The sequence below is a fragment of the Castanea sativa genome, chromosome 6, assembly GCF_040712315.1.
Source record: "Castanea sativa cultivar Marrone di Chiusa Pesio chromosome 6, ASM4071231v1".
Taxonomy (NCBI): domain Eukaryota; kingdom Viridiplantae; phylum Streptophyta; class Magnoliopsida; order Fagales; family Fagaceae; genus Castanea; species Castanea sativa.
Genome location: NC_134018.1, coordinates 45548757 through 45569574, shown reverse-complemented (window position 1 = coordinate 45569574; position 20818 = coordinate 45548757). Strand labels below are relative to the sequence as shown.

Genomic DNA, 20818 nt, shown 5'->3' with positions numbered 1-20818 from the left:
TTGTCATGTCTTTTTGGCATCATTTGCCCAATACTTTCCTTAATAGATAACCTTTACAAAGGATTTTTTTTTTGAGAAGGAATTTTTTATTATTAATATTTTGGTTCATAACATTACAAAATTTTTTATTTTAACGCTTTATATTTGAATTTATTTTCTTGCAAATGTTGTCCATTTTCATTTATAATCTAATGATATTTGACAAAAAAAATATTAAAAAAATCTAATGGTACTTGATATTATGGAAAACATGTTTTAATGGCCAACACTTATTTGTTAATAGTCAAATTATTCAAGAGTTAAGCCCTTTTTGATATACACAACTGTTAGTTTCTTTAAGATTCTCTCTCCCCCATGTGTGTGTTAAAAATACTTAGTATTCTCAAAAGAAAAAACTGTGAGTTAATTTCACGTTGAAAAATAAGTTTGAGTTAAAAAAAGCCTAAAGCATATACTATGTATCCAAAAGTTAAACTATTTTGGATATACATCACTGTCAGTTTCTTTAAGACTTTCTCCATTCTCCCCGTGTGTATCTTAAAAATACTTAATATTTTCAAAAGAAAAAACTGTAAATTAATCCCACATTGAAAAATGAGTGTGAGTTAAAAAAAGTCTAAAACTTGTACTATGTATCCAAAAGTTTGACCTTTTTGGATATACATTACAGTTTCTTTAAGACCTTATCCCCTCTCCCTGTATATATGTGTTAAAAATACTTAGTATTCTCAAAAGAAAAAATTGTGGATTATTCCACATTGAAAAATGAGCGAGTTAAAAAATGTCTAAAGTTTGTGCTGTGTATCTAAAAATTAAACCATTTTGGATATACACTATTGTCGATTTCTTTAAAACATTGTCCCCACACCCCGTGTGTTAAAAATACTTAGTATTTTCAACAAAAAAAAAAATTTAAAAGAAATAAAATCATATTATATGAGTGAAGTGTCGTAATAGAGATCATTTATTTCATTTAACCATCAATTCTTAAAAAATAACCCCAAACCCTAAGACAAAATGTGCTTTAAGCTAACAATACTGTCACTCATGTCGGATCATAATACAAAAATACCAGCTCTATAACACTCGCTAGACCTGGACAGTCATAGCTGATCTGGTTGAAGCATAGCAAAGCAGAAAAGCTGCTTTGAAATTAGATGATTGACAGCACTAGAATATTGTGTATAGGAGCTGCCTTTGGCAATGCTCAGCCAGACCAAAATGGCAGTGGATTCACAAGAATCACAACATTCCTGCTGCAGCAAAATCAAGATGCCGTCATGAGAGAAATTAACCAAGTGGCACTCACATCCAAGCGGCAATAATCATAGATGGCCTACAAGACCACATCCATAAATATAAAATCAAACTTTGGAATACAATAATAAACAGCCACCACTCACATATTACTACCTCTTCAACATCAAAATAGGCCTAAAATATTTTTAAACAAGAAAAAAAACCTAAAATATTTGAGAAAAACAGCTCACAAATAGTTCAACAAACCCCATGAGAAATGTAAATGAGGCAATTTCAGTTGCCCACAATGGAAAGCACAACTATGAATTACCCAATCAAATATATGTACACATTGTGTCACAGTCACAGATGATGAGGTAATGAGAAAGGTAAACCAGCAAAATAAAAATTTTCTGCCTTGTGCCCTCCACACTAGTCCCAAGACCTAACTTCCTCCTCCCCAACGACTTGTTATAGCATAACACATGGCACTTGCATCTCCTTGAGTTAGAGGGAACGTACAAGGCTGAAAATCTTCATTTTCAGCCAATTCCCCATGAAAAAAGAGGAAGACCTCTGCATGAAAATGAATAAACAGATAAATGAAGGAGAAGAGGCAATAGTTGAGAAACAGAGCTGATGTGATTATTGAATGTTTGACTGTAGAACCTTTCCTTTACTAAATGCAGAGAGACAACAAGCAATAAGAAACAAGTCACATGTATAATGTATTTAGAATGCAGATCAACATCTCAGAGACCATAACCAGTACCAACAGTACACATAATCATATCAAATGGCTCTTTCCCCTATGTGTTTAGACTCAAAGATGAGATTATTGATGCTAATGATTGTACCAGTGTTGTCAATCATCTAAGGGTTCATCAAAACTCATTAAAGGTATGGGTCAGGTAAGATTAATTTCCAAGTTCAAGAAAGTTATTTGTCCTGCACACTAATTGTTTTCTCAATAATGAGTACAGCATAAACAAAGTACATTATGTGGCATTCCAAGCAAAAATGAGCCACCCAACTTGTCTTGCCCCATCCAAACAATTTTACTTTCAAACAAAGAAATAAAAACATTTGTACCTTCTATAATTTAAAGTTGCAATAAAAAAGGTTGAAATTGAACAGAAAAAAGAAAGAAATAGTAATTTTTTTTATAAATACTGTAGAAAGAATAAAAAACAATGTGGGGAAGATGATTGTTGATAATATCAATGGTTAAGATGAAACACAACTGCCCACCTTCCCCAGATCAATGTTGCAGGGAACTCTTTCGGAAACATAGTGCACTTATTGTAGCACAACGCCGATACACACAATCCCTGCTTTAACTAACAAAACCTTTGTGTTTATTTATGTACAAATTAAGATTAAACAGACATTGAAACAAAAACAATAACACAAGAAAGAAATAATATTTGATAACTATGTTTTCTCAAAATCTCTCTTTATAAGAAATCAAACTGAGAAAAGACACTTCTCTTAATAACAACTATGTACCCAATGTTTGATATTTTCAGGGCCTTAGATGGATGCTAAAGTATTTGTAAGTTAACCAAGCAACTTGATTCCCCCAACTGCACCACCCACAAAAAAGAAAAAAAGACTCCAACTCTTCTGAATGAAAAATAACAAGATAACAATAGTAAAATAAAATTTATACAATTCAGACACACGCCCACACATCCTCATGCTCCTATGCCTGGAGGTGTGCAACTCACATCATTATTAGTAAATAAGGGAAGGAAGCAATAAAAATCGACTGACCTTGGTTAAGATGAAGGGGCAGTCATATAGCTACCATCACATTTTGTTTGACATCATGAACTTTGTTTTTTTCTCTGCTGGCTTAAGAATCTGGAAAGAGCACATCAAATCTTCATCTACAATCATCATTGCACCAGCATTATCAAATTCACCACAGTAGTTGGGGGCGGAAAATATCGTAACAAGTTGCCTGTCAGCAAAGAATTCATACCCATCCTCCACAACCTATACCAAAATAATTATTCAGGTATCCAAACTCCAAAATGAGTAGAACAGGAGGAAAATTATTATTTAAAAAGGAGGGGGGGGGGGGGGAGAAGAAGAAGAGCAAAGTCAGTGACCTGATGGGCACGACAAACAAGGTCCAAATCATGCTTTGTTAAAAACTCTGCCACCTTATCAGGCCCAAAGGTGTATGAGACTCCTCTGTCATTCATTCCCCATCCTTTAACATCTCTACCAGGATCTGACCAGAGCAAATCACACAGCAACCCAGTGTCTGGAACAGCAGTTGGACGACTTAAATTTCTAATTTGATCCAAGTTTGTCAGATCAGGTGAAAGGCCACCATGCATGCACAATATTTTGTCATCTATAAGAGCTGCTACAGGAAGGCAGTTAAAACAGTCTGTAAAGGCTTTCCAAAGTCTCACATTGAATCGCCGCTTACATTCATCATAAAACCCATATATCCGATTAATAGAAGCACATTCATGATTTCCTCTTAGAAGAAAGAAATTCTCTGGATATTTAATCTTATAGGCAAGCAAGAGGCATATTGTTTCCAAACTCTGCTTGCCACGATCCACATAGTCCCCTAAAAATAGATAATTTGCATTAGGAGGAAAACCTCCGTATTCAAAAAGCCTTAATAAATCACTGTATTGTCCATGAATGTCACCTGAAAATAGAAAGAAGAAATTCACAAGGTCAGGCGATTCAAATCCACAAAATTAGGACAGCTATGTCATTAAAATGAATAATCATAATTGCCTCTTGAGCATGAGCTCTAGAACAGATTAGTCCCTTTTTTTAAAATGGCACCCTAGTGGGTTTTGAACCCACAACTTCATCCTATACCTTGATCTTACAAGGAGAAGATATGCGCCAAATTAACCCTTAGTCCTCTTGGATTTGTTAAAAATGTCAAATATAGCCCAAACCCTGCTCTACTCACTAAAAGCTAAATAGGGATTTTTTTTTTTTTTTGACAAGTAAAAGAATAGGTTTAAATACATAAAGGAATCAGCTTGCCCTAATCCTTCTAATGTTGACAACCACAACATAACAAGGATCTCTTTCACAATGGCTTACTACCTAAGCATCGATGCCCATTCACCAAAGTTCCATCAGAAACTCATCAACAAACATGGCCACATTAGATGAGGTGTCAATAGACGTGGACTCTAATGACTTATGAAGCCCTTGCACCGCCTACCCCAAAAAATGCCAACAAGACAAAGGTCCATGGTCCATCATCACCCAAGTTCCAACATATTTATTAAGATGTTAGATTATCAAGGTTGTTCAGCTCATGGAAATAATCATAATCTCCTACAAGAAAGTAGAGTAGCAGACAAACCACCATTTTTTACAAAGACAGAAAGTACACATCCTGCATTTCAACGAATCGAAAAGAGACTTTAACCACTTGAGGAACAAAAACATTCTATGAACCCGTCTAGTTGTGTGTTAGCGAGTTTTAGGGAAAAAACCCCCAATTCAGTATTCATGCTTTATAAGTCCAGAACTTTAAAGTACTATTCACTGAAGTTCACCAAACACTCAAAACACAAAAAGAGCTTTTCAGTTAAAGCTCTACTTCTTACATGGCACTACCTTGAGCATAAGGTAAGATACATATTCATGTTGCAAGGCAGTATCAAGTATCAACAGTCAACACACACAAAAGTGATCATTGCCAATTCAAACCATATGACAACACAACACAACACAACACAAGCCAAAAAAACCCATTCAAAATCCTCTTTTTTTTTCTTATCGGTAAGTTACTCACACTTGGTAGATTTTGAGCTCACGATCTCACCCTCCACCCATTCTTCCTCTTCTGGAAGAATGAAAAAACTACCACTTGAACTAGAGCTTATTGGCAAAAACCTATAAAAATAAATTATTCACTAACAATATATATTTCTTTACTCCTAAAAAAAAAAAAAATCCAAGAGCCTATCAGCTAATTTACCTACAACAACCAAGATTTTCTATCATTCATACATGTCTTTTTTAACTACTTCTACTAGTGTTATTTTAACTCGGCTTAAAAAGGCTTCAAAGGGTCCCACTTATGTCGGTAAATAGCAAAAAGTTAATCGACTGCATTATAAAATTTAATTTAAAAAAAAAAAAAAAACAAAGTGACAGTAGTAGTAGAAGAAGACAGTACCGCAAATCTTGATAGGGGCAGAGAGTTCAAGAAGATTAGGCTGTTGAAGAAATATGTCTCTGGAAGCACCACAAAGCTGCTTGATCTCATTCTCCGAAAGCTGAACTTGCTTGCCGGGTCTCGCTGATCGGACCTCTGTCAGCCGTCTGATTATATCATCCACTACGGCAAGGTCCATCGTTACCTGACCTTGCGCCGCCATTGGATTCTTTCAGATCCTCCCCCTCCCCCCTCCCCCCTTTGAACGGCTACGATTTCAGGAAACCCTAGAGAGGGGGTGGGGTGGGTTGGGTTGGGTTGGGTTGGGTTTGGTTTGGTTGGTACTTGATACTTTTTTCTTCTTTTTTTTTTTTTTTTTCTCTCTCCCTCTCAGTGTTTGAGACTGTATTTATTTTTGTGTTGTGGTCTATTTTGGTGAGTTAAAAAAAAAAAAAAAAAAAAGTCTTTTGTTTTCTCGGGAAAGAAGTGAATGACAGATTCTATTTTTTATTAATTTATTTATGCTTTTGAGAGGGAGAGAGATAGAAGTGTCAAACTCAAAAACATTGAAGATAGAGACGGCTGCTAAAGTCATATGGTGCGGTGTATAATTCATTTGATTATCTGTGGACTGAAAGGGGGAGCGGTCATGAAACGGTGTCGTGTTGTGGGAATTTTTTAAATTTTGGGATTTCACGGACAGCGCTGTTCTGTCTAGCAAAATTTCCTTTTTGAGGTCAAATTAGTCATATCGAGCTGTGGACCTGTGGAAATGGGCATGGGATGGGGTCGTAGATTTCATTACATGGGCCCAAATAATAGTAAACCAACCCAATTTGAGTAGGAGCCCTAGCAAAAGTCCAACTAGACCCAAGAAAGACAAAAAAAAAAAAAAATCTCAAGCATAGTTATAACTTATGTTTGTTCAATTTTAGAACTAGCCTAGTTTTACTTGAAGTATATTGAAATAGTCAAATAGTAAAACCTAATCGGTTTTGATTTGGATTTATTTTATATCACTCGGCTGATTTTAAGTTAATTAATTATACTAATTATGCAAATGTCCAGTTTTAGCATGTGATTGATACAACCAATATAAAAGTGCAAATGGAAAATAAATTTGAATACAGTGATATCCGATGAAAAACCTTGACACAAAAAATTCAATAGGTGGTTTGAAGCTCTCCACCAACTAAAAAATCCATTAAGACAAAAATGGAAATACAACAACATAATAATATAACCCGGTCTTAGTATTGCTACCTAAAATAGGACTTACTCATGTGACCATATGTTGCAGCAACCCAATTGGATTCTTTTGTCTTACGGATCTCTTTGAGGCATGAATACCCAATCCATGTCTAACTCACCACAACAACTTAATTACAGTAGTCATGATGCAACGTCTTCTATGGAACACTCATTAATCTTTAATGGAACTTGAAGATAATGTTTGGTACAAAACTCTAGGCACATAGTCATTATAACAATATCTCCACTTCACATGGTGTTCTCCATATGTTAATAACGGCCTAATATGACTTTAAATATACCCTTAGTACATGGATCCCTAAGCCTCTTGGTCATCTTGGGATGCAACTCAAGAAAATAAAAATCTCGAATCTCAATCAATTGACTTGAGTGAAGCCTTAATTAAGCCCAATTTGTTGACCCTGCATATGAGCCTAGAATCGAGGGCCTTGAGGCAGCATAACCTCTTTTTTGTGAGCTATTTATTGAGTTGTTTCTTGTGTCTTCGATGTAAGTATTTAACCACTATTCTAGACACTAACAACTAACAACTCATTTACATTTAGGCTGTGTTTATTTCAAGTGTAAAAAGAATATGAAAAATGTTTTACACCATAATGAGTGTTTGGGTTGGCCGGAAAACTCAGTCAAATGGAAAAAAATTTCCGTTGACTATAAAATATCAACCCTTGAGGTGTAGAATAAATTACACTTCTAATATGACCCACCCCTGAGCTAATTAGACCATTGTGAGAACCTAGATCGAACCACTGTGGGCAACCCACGCCTAGATCGAGCCGTCATCTTTAGATCAACCTGCCGTGTCCATGTTGCCACTATTGCCGCCACCACCATGTCAGCCATGAACCGATCTCTCTCTCTCTCTCTCTCTCTCTCTCATGTGATTTTGATTCTTTTGTTTTGATTTTTGTTTCTTTTTGTGTTTATATATTGAGATTTTCTATAATAATATTTGTTTGGATCCTGAGAAAATATGAGAAATTTGATAAAAATATGTTTTTTAGAGCATTTTCAAGAACACAACTAAACACCAGAAAATATTTTCCAAAGCATTTTTTGGAATGCAACCAAACACCTGAAAAACGTTTTACTTTTTTAAAAATATTTTCACCTGAAAATATTTTATACTCGAAAATTATTTTACATTGAGCTAAACACAACCTTAACCAAAGTTTGGAAACGGGTTTACTAACACAAGACACATTTGATCATAACACAATTCATTTAAACTAAAAAGTATTTTTGGATGGAGGGAGATGGAGCCATGTAGGGGTAAAATAAGAGAATAAAGGGTAAGGTGGCTATAATATACTAATTATAGTCTATTTTCAAGCTAGACAATTGATATGGTATAAGAACCATAATGTAATTATAAGATTTTTGTTAGTTAAAGTGGCAGCAATATGATGAATTTTATACTATCAAGATAGATTTATAGATATATCATGTGGCACTAAATTTGAATGGATTCGCTAAGAATTGTAGGTAGGTAATAATATTGCCTCCTAAATATATATATGATTGTGTGTGTGTTTTGGATCACCAAGGAGCCTTTTTTTGTGGGGCCAGAAGAATGTGAAGCATTATTTCTTAGACATAATAGAAAGAAAGAAATGACTTACAATACAAGCAAAAAAGAAAAAAAGAAGCTTGAAAACTTAGTTCACTTCTAATTAGAAAAAAAGAAGAAGAAGACTTACAACACAATCAAATGTCATAATTTATTTTCTTGTTCATTTCTAATTAGTTCACTTCTATCGTAGTATGAATAGTAGAGGAAGGTATCTGCACGGTGCTCTCTGTTACATGTGGCTGAGTCAGAGGCCTTGCCTTTTAGCAGAAACATGGCATCTACCGCGACCACTTCTACATCGCCATCTTCCTTCAGAAAAAGTTGGGAAATCTAAAGCTGGGAATAAAATTGTTCCTGACACTTTCTTCACAAGCACAGAAAGTTAATTTCTTGCTAGGCAGCTGTCAATTAGGTATAGGGTTCACATCAATCCCTGGATTTTACATAACCAAACGCAGACACAATGGTTCAGCTCATAACGTACAGTGCTTCAATTTTGTCACTCAAAATGGTAAGAATCAAATTAAAGGAATAACATGCATGTGAGGATTTAGCATTGATGCTAACTAGTTACGTACGTGACAAATGGGAAGAACGTGTTGAATACGTAACAAAATAAGGACACTTGGAAAAACCTTGCCTTTTACGAGGCAAAGTGAAAAAGAATTAGAGAACCAGACAAAACTGCATGAATCGTTTTGTTCCTTAATGGAAAGATCATATATAGAGGGCTCCATTTTCTTGTGTGTGACAACCTTTGCTTATTAATTAAAAACACACACACAATCATGACACTATGCATTATTAATTAAAAACAACCTTTGCTTATTGCAGGCAATGTGAACTGAAGCGTCGGCGCTTGATACCTAATCAAAAGAGGTAGGAATTGGAAAACATTTTATTTTGAAGAATTATATGAATTTTTAGAAATCCTATAGTCCAACTTCCAAGAAACTTCAATCGATCGATCTTATGAGGTTTAAACTTTAAAAAGTGGGGAAGATAGGGAGTCAAGAATTTGTTCTATAAAGGCTGAATAAAAAATGTGATAAATCATTTTTTTTTCTTTATATAAAGTTGCGTTTGGCATTGGGCTATGGGCTGAAAAATGCAGTTTTTTTTTTTTTTTTTCTTCTTCTATTTAGTTTATATTTGCTATTGTTCTGCTTATTTTTGCTATTATTTATGAGTTTAATTTCACTTTTTAGTATTATTCATGGTTCACACTATACTATTTTAATTAATTTTTAGCTTTATTTAAAATACTTTAAGCAAAATGTTTTCAGTTTCAACTAAATAAGTTGTTTCTAAATGGACATATAACGTGTTCATATCAATAATAGAGAGTTTGGATACAGCGTTTTCGCGTCTACGTTTTCAAGCAGCGCGTTTTGTAGTTTTTTTTTTAAATTTTAAAGCAGCACTTGTTGACTTTTTACTGTGAACAGTGCATCTATGCACTGTTCACGGGATCCACAATTTTCAATATTCAGCAATTTTTATATTAAAAATTGGTCCCACCGCACTATTCACACATTTAAAAAAATATTTTGCTACAGTATTTTCAATTTTCAGCAATAAGTTCTATCCAAACAGACCCTAAATATTATAAACCCAATTTATGATTAAAATTAAGTACTCAAGCTTGGCAAAAAGATTTTATATTTATATTTACGAATTTTTTTTTTAGAGTTTCAACTTATGATGTTCACTTTTGATGAATGTGCTCTTTGTTATTAGACAAAAACATCAATCAGTTTTTAGTGTAGACAAAAATTGAACCCCAAATTTTTTATTTAACTATCAAAAATTTTATCAGTTGAACTAAATAGGACCACTTTATTTATTTGTGCATTTTAGAGAAACAAAGTTGGACCAAGATTGACATAAGTTTTAAAAGGGTTCACTTCTAAATCTATGTTTTAAAGTGGCCATTCCATTCACTATGGCTTTTTAGACGAAGCAAAAGCGTCTGGCATACATAACAGAAGGGGGCACATCAAATTAAAAGCCTCATACAACAGGCAAAAGATCACGTAGACTTGCTTTATTTTCTTGAAACAGGCCCTTATATTATAACTAATAAATCTGCAGAGACTTTGTTTCCCTGTCAAAAGAACATTAAAAAGTAGGAAACTGGAATTGTTCTTTTACGAAGAATCAGTTGGATTTAAGAAATAGATCGGACAACTCACAAGGAACTTCTATCAGACCTTTGGCAATAAAGCATTTAGACACAATTTAATTTATAATAACCTTTTGATTATCATATTCCAAAAAAAAAGTTACAAATTTTCAATTCCTTTTTCTTCTTCTTCTTCTTTTTTTATATTTTAATTTACATGGAAGTTTTCATAAACTATGACAACCTAAAAGGCAGGTTTACTTGTTCAAAAAAAAGGTAGGTCTACGTGATTATAGATAATTAGATAGTATTATACAACTTCAAAAGGGACGTAATATGGTTGTAAAAGCCTTTATTCTTTCCTTTTAAAAAATTCTAGTTGTAACTTGTAGGTGGTCCACCAAAAATGTTGTAATTTTTTCTTGAATATCACACCATCTCTTTATTTCCTTTGCTACTGACAACCATATAAGTTCTATTACTTTAAAATTTTAAATTGCAAGCTTCATGGTAGAAAGTAGAAAATACTGTGAAGTTGTAAGCTTGCTTGGCAGAGATTGTTAATTTGAACTTTGAAGCCTTTTTTTAATACCACTTTTTTTTTTTTTTGGCTGAGTTTTACCATTTTTGTAATTTGAAGCTAAATGGTATTTGTGTACTAGCACCTGGATTTATATGTATACTATATTTCAAAACTTTTTTGCTCGGAAATATTTGAATTGAATGTTGCAAATCTTTATCTCATCGCTATCCCTGGAGCCTTGAGATGATACCACTTCAAATGCTGATCTAGGTCATAGCTATTCAAGGTTGATTGCATCAAAAAGTTCTCTACCTTGGTCGAGTTGAAAATAGAGAACATCAGTTCTTATGCACTCCTTAAAGATAATTTCAGTGTCAATCGAGAAAGAAATTATTTTTCTGTATTAAGTTAGAGGGCAAACACGAACATTGACCACAAAAAGATTGTTCCAAGTAAAGAGATGGACTTTTTCATCCCTATCTTGGAGTTGGACTTGCAGCTATACTATAGTGGAAGAATCTAAGTTGAAATTGTAGCGCTGAACAAAATTGTAAGATGACATATGGGTTATACACTTTGTAGGCTGGTAAAAGTTACCAAAAGTATAAATTGAAACATAGGTGATTTTCCTCAGCCTCTCAAATCTACATTTTTTTTTTTATTATTTTTTTATCTCTCAAAAGTTTGCATTTTTTTTTTCTCTTTTACAAACGAGAGTATTCAGAGCTTTTTGACTATTTGACTATTTTCTCAAGTGTATATAGTCCCCCGTTTTACATATTTTAAGTTATTATAGGGAGGAACATCTTAGGAAGTGACCCAAGATACTGATAAGAAGTTTCGAATCCAAAATTTTATGGATATCATGACGCTTTAGAAAACACTTAACCAACCTCTTGAAGTTACTTTTAAAATATTCAAAGGTCGAAAAAAATGCGATGTTTTCATGATAAATTGATAGGAAACTTTCTCTAAAAGTTCTAATAAGGGATAAAGTGATAAAAAAGTAGATCCTGTCTTTGAACTGTATCTGGAGAGGGGAATTTTGTTTTTGCTTAAAGAATGTCACAGCTGGGAAGTGGAAAATCTGGAAAAGAAGATATTGACACTAAAATTAGCAATGAGTCTTCGTTGAAAATGAAGTAAAGAGTGTTTATCGTCCTTTTTTGCGGAAAAAATGGAATTGGAAAATACAGGGGGCAGAAAAAACTAGCATTATTCGAAACAAGGGAAATTGGCGGAATCAGTTCTTTATGGACCACAACTAACCATCGTATATAGTCTAGCACTAGATTTAATAGTATAGTTCTTAACAGAACTAGGTCATATATACCTCTAGCACTTTAAAAAAAAAAAAAAAAAAGCCTATCTCTTTATTAAGGTATATAGTCCAAAATCTGATCCAAAATTTTGTACCTACGAAAGCAAAACTTTCTCTTTATTTGTTTACTCATAAAGAAAAGAAACCAAAATAAATAAAATGTTGTATATAAATTGATCTGGACTTGTTAAGATGTTCGTTGGAACTCCCTCATGAACTAAATCAACCAAGTTTAAACGCAAATTTTGATGCCTCCACTTCAAAAAAAAAAAAAAAAAATCAAATTTGAAATTCGAATAGTTTACATAATCAAACTTGAATAAAGGCTTAGTTTGATATGTTTGTGAACGTTAGAGATGAAACTTTTTATAGTTAATTATTAATACATGCAACGTTGAAAAGAGAAACAGTTAAATTACCACTCAAGAGCACCTGCTCTATAATATCTTTTTAAATCTTTATTTGTGACAAAAAAATTTTAAATAACAAGAAATGGTAAATATAATCAATTAACTATTATTCTAATAAAAACATAAATTTCTTATTTAAAAGTGCATTAAATTAGTTAATTGAGTATAGATTGATTGGTTTTAGTTATTTCAATCAACAAAACTTTTCTCCAAAAGAAAAATAAAAAAATCAACAAAACTTCTTATCATCATGGAGTAGATACATGATTGATAACGAGATAAATTCAATTTCAAATCAATAAATTAAACGTGAACATCTTGATATTTGGCTTGACTCAACTTATTTAGAACATATCTCCAACAAGGGAATAAAACACATATACCGTGAAGCCAGCTAATTTGCTAATGTGTTGGCTAAAATGGGATTGAGTGCTATGAAACCACCGCTCATGGTGGAAAGTCTATTGGCCTTTGATAAGATTGATATGTTTTGTAACAAACTTATTAATTTTTAATTTATGCTTATATTTGGCCAGTTTTAACCAAAAAGAAAATTATTTACAATCTTATTCATCTGATGGGAATGTAAAATATAAAAATAAATAAAACTTTGAGAGTGATTTCATTATCATTTTTAGAGTATTTCCATTTTCTATATTTTATCCCTTCTAGAGAAGGGCAATGGCCATTTGAAACCATGGCCGAGATAGTAAAGGGGTTGACTATAAAATAAAGGCCATGGCTATGGCACTTATGTAGGGCAAAATTTGCTCAATAGTACTTTTGAAGGAAAATTTTAGGAGAATATCATATATATGATTGAAATTATTTAGTTATGTAGACTCTTTTTGGAACTCAAGTTCCAACCTAAAATCAAGTTTATATAAAATTGAGTTTCAATTAGTTTAGGTTGCATGGCAGTTTAATGTTGTATAGTTAATTGAAACTTGAGTTTATATAAACTCGATTTTGGGTTGGAACTCGAGTTTGTCAAACTTGAGTTTCAAAAAGAGTTTACATAACTAAATAACTTTAGTCACATGATATTCTCTTAAAAATTTCCCTTAAAAAAAAAATACTATTAAGCAAATTTTGCATTTATGTAGCTATGTCCCTCAATAGTTCAACGGAAACATATGTATTAAACTTGTTGGAGTGGTGACAGTTATTTACAAAACGCCACGTCAACTAAAAACACAATTTTTCATAAAAATATTAATAGATGTCATAAAGCCTTTTAAGAGATATTTTTATGAAAAAATAATAATTAATTTGTTTGAAAGGTTTTTATATTTTCAATAAAAATGATGTCAATTTTTTTTAAATAATTCATTAACAAATTATCTTAACGACACCCATCTCTTATTAACAAATCGTTTTAAAAAAGTTTTGAAATGACTAAAAATATTTATTTAATTTTTTTTACTATAAAAAATTTCTAAAATATATCATTTTAATTTTTTTTTTCCTCCATTTTTTTATAAGCTAAAAAAAGAAAAACTTTTTCCCTTATTAACACTTGCCACTCGTTATCCTTATTCCTTATCCTTCATTATTTTGGTGATAATAATTTATAACTGAAAACATGATTTCCAATTTTCCTACAATAAAGTGTGTGTAATAAAATTTAAAAAATTCTTGTCCCTTCTTTTTCCCGGCAAAACTCGATCATATTCCCAAAAAAAAAAGAGAAACAACCGTAGAAAAGAGAAAAAACCTTCAAGCTTAAACCCCATGCGTGTGTACGCTACTGCACACAGCATAAAACTTTTTCTCAAGAATTTGAGAATTTGAGAATTTCCTTTTTTCAAAATCCCGGAAAAGAGAGTTGGATTCTGCGAAGCCCTCCACCGTTACTTTATTGTTTCTCCGCCTCAGCAGATTCCCTAGTTCCTAAACTTTCAGCTATCTCTCTCTACTCTCTTACTTTTTTAGTTTTTCCCTTCAATTCCTTTCCAAGCCAAGAATCTCTCTTCCCCTGTAAAACTCTTTCCTTTCTCTCTCAGAGATTCCCTCCTTTCCTTTTTCAATCTTCCATCCACTATTAACGATGTCTATTACATTCTCTCCCCCCTCTTTTCCTTTCTCTCCAAGCTGTCACTTTCTCTCTCTCTCTCTCTCTTCCTCTTCTTCGTCCTTTCCATTTCCCTCTCCTTTCACCTTCCCGAGAAACTCTATACATAGAGTTCGATCCTCATGGCTCCTTCTGGTATCAACCACTTATCTCAGCCTTGTATTTACGGTACGCTCCACTCTACGCTTGCCTTGTACGTGTTCGATGAAATGCCTCTGAGACTTGTTTAATTGTTTAATTTTGTTCAATAGAGATATTTTATGATTGATTGATTTATTTGTTAATGGTTGGAGGTGGTGGTGGTTGGTTTTTGTTTTTTGTTTTGGTTGAAATTAATTTGTGTAAGCAGGGGACGTTGGTTCTTCGTATGCAGAGAGAAAGTCTCGCTTTATGAGATGGCTGTGTAAGCTTTTCAATAGTGGGTCCAATCGTGGTGCTGGTAGTGGTAGTAGCCATCATCCTCAGCTCGTTGGTGAGGAAAACATGGCTTGGCGTGCACCGTTTAGATCCTTGGTAAACAATACATTATGCTTTCCTTGTCTTGCTAATTTCCATTATCATTGTTGTTTTTTTTTTTCTCTATTGTTATGTTAGTCAATCTTAGATATTCGCTTGAATGTATGTATGGTTGGCAATGAGTTTTAGCTCAAATGACTCGTCCTTCTCTCATAAACTATTGGGTGCATGTGTAAAGAGAAAATTATCTTTATAGTACTGATAATTGTTAGTATACGAGTCTTCAAAATGCTTTACACTTTTTCAAATTGTCTAAAATAAATGGTTGCACTTTTTCTCATTTTTACTATTGGGGATGGTGTGGTGATCCATAATTGGATTAGAGGACCATGGTTTTGTGGATGAACTTTTGTTAAAGTAGCGTAGTTATGTTTAAAAATTTTGGTCCACATATTGTGGAGTTATGTTTACGTATAACCAGAATCAAGCTGGTACTTGGAATGAAAAAAATGTCTGATAGACTCTGCCATTTCTTTTTTCACTAAACCCTGTATGATATGATTGTTTCTGCTTTGTGAAAGAATCCCTCACGAATACCGCAATAGGTTCATATCTAACATTTCCTTCAGTGATACCTATAAAAAAAAAAAAAAACATTTCTTTCAGTGATGATGTTCATTTAGCAAATAAAGGACTTGATTTCATTCATATCATAATGACTAAAATTTTACATTTTCACTGCTTTTGTTAGTAAGGAATTTTTTCTTTAAAATATTTTAAAACTAATTCTTCTAATGTGATCAGGATGATCGCGCTAGGTCTCAAAAGGATAAAGAGGACTTGGAACGTGCAATTGCACTCTCCCTGGCAGAAGATTCCAAGAGATCAAATGGTCTGTTATTAATATTTAAGATCACAAATGTTGCTCCCCTATTACACTTATGCTCTCTCTCATGCACTTGCACGGACACACACAAAAAGTCATGATTTAATGTCAAGTTTTTAATTCTTTGCTCTCTTTTTCCCCAGGATATAGATGGCGGACAGATGATGACGATGAGATTTCTAGTGCAATTCGGGATGCCCTAAATCCAAATCCATATCCCCCCTTTGCCCCTACACCATATTATCCCAGTAGATCTGGCAGGTTAGATTTCTTAGTCGTAGTTGTAACTATGTGCAGTGTGTGCATGTCAAACATCAGGGGTTTCTGGTTAGATATCTTATTCATGTTTACAAAAATAACCAAGATTTCTTATTCATAGTTGAAGTTTGTGAGTGGCTGCTGTTTGCCAAGATGGGCCACTTTTTTGCCAACTTTTAGAAATTAATGTCTTCTGGCCTGAAAAGTTCTCTGATTCTTCCCTTTTTATAAGAAGTATAAATACATAACTGATTGACTGACATGTGTCACTAGTAAGCAATAACTTGGTAGTGTTCTTCCAATTGATCCTGATGAATGCTTTTTTCTTTATATAGTAGTGTAAACTTCCAAATTATTGTAGTTTATGAGTATATTGCTCTGTTTAGATTTTTTTTTTCTTTCCTTTTCGCATGGATGTCAGTAATGAGAATTAGCATATATATATATATATATATATATATATAATCCTGTAAGACCACACCATTTTACCTGTGGTTTCATAAGCAATCTATCAGATGTTTAAATTCATTTGACTATTATTTTTCTTGTTTTCCTTGGACTAATTTCAGAAGATAACTTACTATTGTTGCTTACAAGATTTAGTTCTTTATTGAGAGTTTTGATAATTATAGTCTAGGCTGTACATGGTTTGCTTGAACCCCAGATTGACGTTTATCTCCAAAAGATTGCTACTGGACTTGTCTGATTTCATGTAATGGTTTAAATAGCAATATACAAAATCCAATTGCTACTCTGAAAGTCATAACTTAACAATCTTGAATCTGATTGGTCAAGTGTGCTTTTGTGGATAACTTGCAGGATATGTGGTGGTTGCAAACGTGACATAGGCTATGGCAATTATCTGGGATGCATGGGAACATTTTTCCATCCAGACTGCTTTTGCTGTCGTGCTTGTGGTTACCCAATTACTGAGCATGAGGTAATCAGTTCTCCTTGCCTTCCTACGTTCAATATGCTCTTTCCTTCTCCCGACCTTTTCTTGTTGTTAATTAGTATTTTCTTTCCATATTTGACTTGTACTGTATCAATTGATTTTTAAGTTTTTAGAAGGATGTGAAATAACCATACAAGTAATGATGATGACACTTCTCCTTCATCTAGCTCTTACGGTTTTTTCCGTTGATCCAAGTTTTCTTTGTCAGGAAGGGACCCTTATCACAAGTCTTGTTTCAAAGAGCTGAACCATCCCAAATGTGAAGTTTGCCACCAATTTGTAAGAGAAGTAAACCATGACGGATTGATCTCCATTTTTTGTTGTTGTTATTTTTAAACCATAATGTTAGTTTTCAAATAAGTAAAAGTACTCTTTAATAAATTTGCATCATACTATCTTGTCAAAAAAAAAAAGATTTTTTTTTTGGCATCATACTAGTATGTGTAATTTTAGAATTGGGTTGCCTCTACCTGACTGGGGCATGCTGACAGGGATTTGTAATTGTTCTCAGGGATCCGGACTAAATTTGAAATAAAATTTTCACATTCAAATTCAACATCTCATTTGAGTACTGCAACACAAAATGGACTTAGTTTAAAGAAAGAACCCTTGAGATGTTTGAAATTTTATATCTTGCAAATGAATAATTTTTCATAATGACTCTGCAACGTATGAAAATCTGTGTCATATACATCACAAATATATCAATTCCTGTGAGTAATATTGGAGAAAACAGGAATGCTAGTCAATCTCTTTTATAAGCTTGTAGGCCAGATTGAAAAAAAATAATCATATTCTATTTAATTGATACATATTAAATCTTGTTTCATTTAAGTTATTTACATTCTTACTTTTGCTATATAAAAAATTTCCAGATCCCAACAAATGCTGCTGGTTTGATCGAGTATAGGTGCCATCCATTTTGGACTCAAAAATATTGTCCATCACATGAGCATGATAACACAGCTCGGTGCTGTAGTTGTGAACGTTTAGAGGTAATGATATAAGCAGTGGAGTAGAGTTTTCTATATTATTACATTATTTCCATTTGTTTTTATAAGACGAAACAGAATGAGTATTAAATTTCTGATCTGCATGTAACTGCTCTTTGTTCCCTTTCTTTTCCGCCCTCTTGAAGTCCTGGAATGCAAGATTCTATTCTTTGGAAGATGGACGGAGTTTATGCTTAGAGTGCATGGAATCTGCTATCATGGATACCGGTGATTGTCAACCCCTTTACCATTCCATAAGAGATTTTTACGAAGGAATGAACATGAGACTAGATCAGCAAATTCCCATGCTTCTGGTTGAAAGACAAGCACTTAATGAAGCCATTGTTGGAGAGAAGAATGTAATAAATGAACTCTTGGTCTATGTTTGTGTATGTGTGTGTCTATGTGTATATATATATTTCATGGAATTTCTTTGATTCTGAAGTGGTTCTTTTCAGGGCCTTCATCACATGCCTGAGACAAGGGGTTTATGCCTTTCTGAAGAGCAGACTGTCACCAGTGTATGTAATCAGAAATTTGTACGTGGTTTTACTCTTAAATTTGAAAATAGTTAACGAGGGTATTGACATGTTATTCAGATTAGAAAAAGGCCGAGAATTGGCGGTCACCGACTGGTAGGAATGAGAACCCAACCCCAAAAGCTGATTCGAAGATGTGAAGTTACTGCCATTCTTGTTCTATATGGTCTTCCAAGGTGATTGTCAATGGCAATTTCCTCCTCTTCTTCTTTCTTTTTTTTTTTTTTTTTTTTTTTTTTTTTGGTGGGGGGTTGGTAAATTTCTCTAAATTCTTCTTGCATTTTGTGTTTTTCTTTCTAAATTTTTATCCAGTCTCCAATTATAATTTACTTATGGCATGACATTAGAGTGGAGTAGCACCGATCTTGGGTGAGTGCCTCCATATTATACTTTCTGAACATAAAGCTCCTGTCATCTATTCAGTGTATAAAGTCCCATTGAACAATAATGTGGCATCTCATATACATGGTGATATGAGGATAATCAATGTTAAATGTAAGAAATTAACTACATAGAGCATAGAGTTGCAAGGCCCATGTGTTGACAGAGACAAAGCGGCTCTGTTTCAAATCTTTTCTCTATTAAAGTTTTCATGTACTTCTTAAATTGACACCATCTATCATAAAACCTTAAACACCACCCTCATGTGACCCAACAAAACTAAAACAACGGAGAGCCTTACATGTAACAGAATAAGTATTATTAATCAAGATTTGAATCGAGGACCTCACTGGCAATAATGTTAGCAACCATCTAGTCTAGGGTTGTCAAGAAGTGAACCAACAATGTAAATCAGGCTCACAAACACATTAACACTAACAATATCCATTTCTTCACATACACATTCAAATCTTAATGTTTGATATCCTTGTTGAATACAGATTACTCACAGGTGCTATTCTTGCTCATGAGTTGATGCATGGCTGGTTACGCCTTAAAGGTAGTATGCCCCTCTGAATCCCCTCATTGGATCATCTTCTGGATATACAGAATTGGATCTTCATTCACCTTTGATTTATGCAGGCTACCACAATCTTAACCCTGAGGTAGAGGAAGGTATCTGTCAGGTGCTTTCACACATGTGGCTTGAGACAGAAGTGATGCCAGTTGATAAAAGCAGGCCATCTACATCAGCAGCTTCATCATCATCATCGTCATCATCATCAAAAAAAGGTGTAAAGTCTGATGTTGAGAATAAACTGGGTGAATTCTTCTTGCACCAAATTGCCCACGATGCTTCCCTAGCATATGGAGGAGGATATAGGGCTGCTCAGGTTGCTGTTAATAACTATGGTTTACGTAGTACTCTGGACCACATTCGTCTAACCGGAAATTTCCCATTGTAATGAAAATAAATGTTCTCAATGGTTGTATCTCCTCCTTCCCTATGCCCGTTAAAGACACTGATTGCTCCTCAAAAGAGTTGAGCTGATAACAGAAGCTCGGAAAACACCCCCCCTTCAATTTTCATTGGGGGGACATACGTCCAAAATAAGACTTCGTCTAATAATATGCCTTTTTTACTTGTAAAAGTAAATGAGTAAATCTTGTATTTCAATACTCTATAGACAATGTGCATCACAATTGCCTGCAAGATTGAGTAACATTGCTTGATACACTCTTTTTTGGAAAACTTCCATGTCGTGGACTCACGGGTCTGCAGGTTATTGCTTCAACATTTCCTTGGTTCGGAATAGTATAGGAAAAATGGATAGAATAAAATGGTGATATATATAGTCAATCCCAAACTAGTCTATTGGAGATTCATAACCAACAATAAAAATAAAATTTTGGTACTAAGTCTGCTTTGTTAATGGAAATATTTTGGGAGAAAAAAAGACAGGTTCCTAAATGCCATTCACAACTTTTGAATTAGCAAATGGAGAGTCACAACCTCAGTTACACGTGTAAATAAGCAAATAGAGACGCTGAGCCATCTGTAGGCTATATGATTTCTAAGGTTGCTTACTTGCTTTGGTAAGTGCTCAAATTAACTGCAGTTTTCCTAAAGATAATGGTGGTCCTCAGACCACGCC

General features: G+C 33.7%; 2 protein-coding genes and 1 non-coding gene across 5 annotated transcripts; 1 reads left to right on the top strand and 2 right to left on the bottom strand.

The window, feature by feature from the left end:
* Positions 1-941: 941 nt before the first annotated feature.
* On the bottom strand, positions 942-5854 carry LOC142640772 (serine/threonine-protein phosphatase PP1 isozyme 4). 2 transcript variants are annotated; one of them, XM_075815026.1, is made up of 4 exons: positions 5420-5854; positions 3357-3916; positions 3016-3240; positions 942-1336 (listed from the first exon to the last, which is right to left on the bottom strand). In XM_075815026.1, the coding sequence occupies exons 1-3, from the start codon at positions 5619-5621 to the stop codon at positions 3052-3054; spliced, it is 951 nt and encodes a 316-aa protein (XP_075671141.1). In that variant the 5' UTR covers positions 5622-5854; the 3' UTR covers positions 942-1336; positions 3016-3051. The 2 variants fall into 2 exon arrangements, with proteins under 2 accessions (XP_075671141.1, XP_075671140.1); XM_075815025.1 differs by having other exon boundaries at positions 1315-1815.
* Positions 2431-2577, bottom strand: LOC142641831 (small nucleolar RNA snoR135). The gene has a single exon (XR_012845508.1). It is a non-coding gene; the product is annotated as a small nucleolar RNA snoR135 (small nucleolar RNA).
* Positions 5855-14671: 8817 nt separating the features above from the next.
* LOC142640770 (protein DA1-related 2) lies at positions 14672-20409 on the top strand. Of its 2 annotated transcripts, none has more exons than XM_075815024.1 (12): positions 14672-14864; positions 15070-15209; positions 15957-16044; positions 16182-16299; positions 17116-17236; positions 17447-17530; positions 18127-18246; positions 18390-18602; positions 18702-18764; positions 18843-18958; positions 19664-19722; positions 19806-20409. In XM_075815024.1, exons 1-12 carry the CDS (start codon positions 14819-14821, stop codon positions 20126-20128), a joined length of 1491 nt encoding a protein of 496 aa, XP_075671139.1. In that variant the 5' UTR covers positions 14672-14818; the 3' UTR covers positions 20129-20409. The 2 variants fall into 2 exon arrangements, with proteins under 2 accessions (XP_075671139.1, XP_075671138.1); XM_075815023.1 differs by having other exon boundaries at positions 15046-15209.
* The last annotated feature ends 409 nt before the right edge of the window (positions 20410-20818 follow it).

Coding starts and splice junctions, on each gene's coding strand:
- LOC142640770 (XM_075815023.1), top strand. CDS start 14,819: ATGGCTCCTTCTGGTATCAACCACTTATCTCAGCCTTGTATTTACG. Junction 14,865..15,045: donor ATCTCAGCCTTGTATTTACG/GTACGCTCCACT, acceptor TTGTGTAAGCAG/GGGACGTTGGTTCTTCGTAT. Junction 19,723..19,805: donor TGGCTGGTTACGCCTTAAAG/GTAGTATGCCCC, acceptor TGATTTATGCAG/GCTACCACAATCTTAACCCT.
- LOC142640772 (XM_075815026.1), bottom strand. CDS start 5,621: ATGGCGGCGCAAGGTCAGGTAACGATGGACCTTGCCGTAGTGGATGAT. Junction 3,917..5,419: donor TGCCCCTATCAAGATTTGCG/GTACTGTCTTCT, acceptor TTCTATTTTCAG/GTGACATTCATGGACAATAC. Junction 3,241..3,356: donor TTGTTTGTCGTGCCCATCAG/GTCACTGACTTT, acceptor ATTTTGGTATAG/GTTGTGGAGGATGGGTATGA.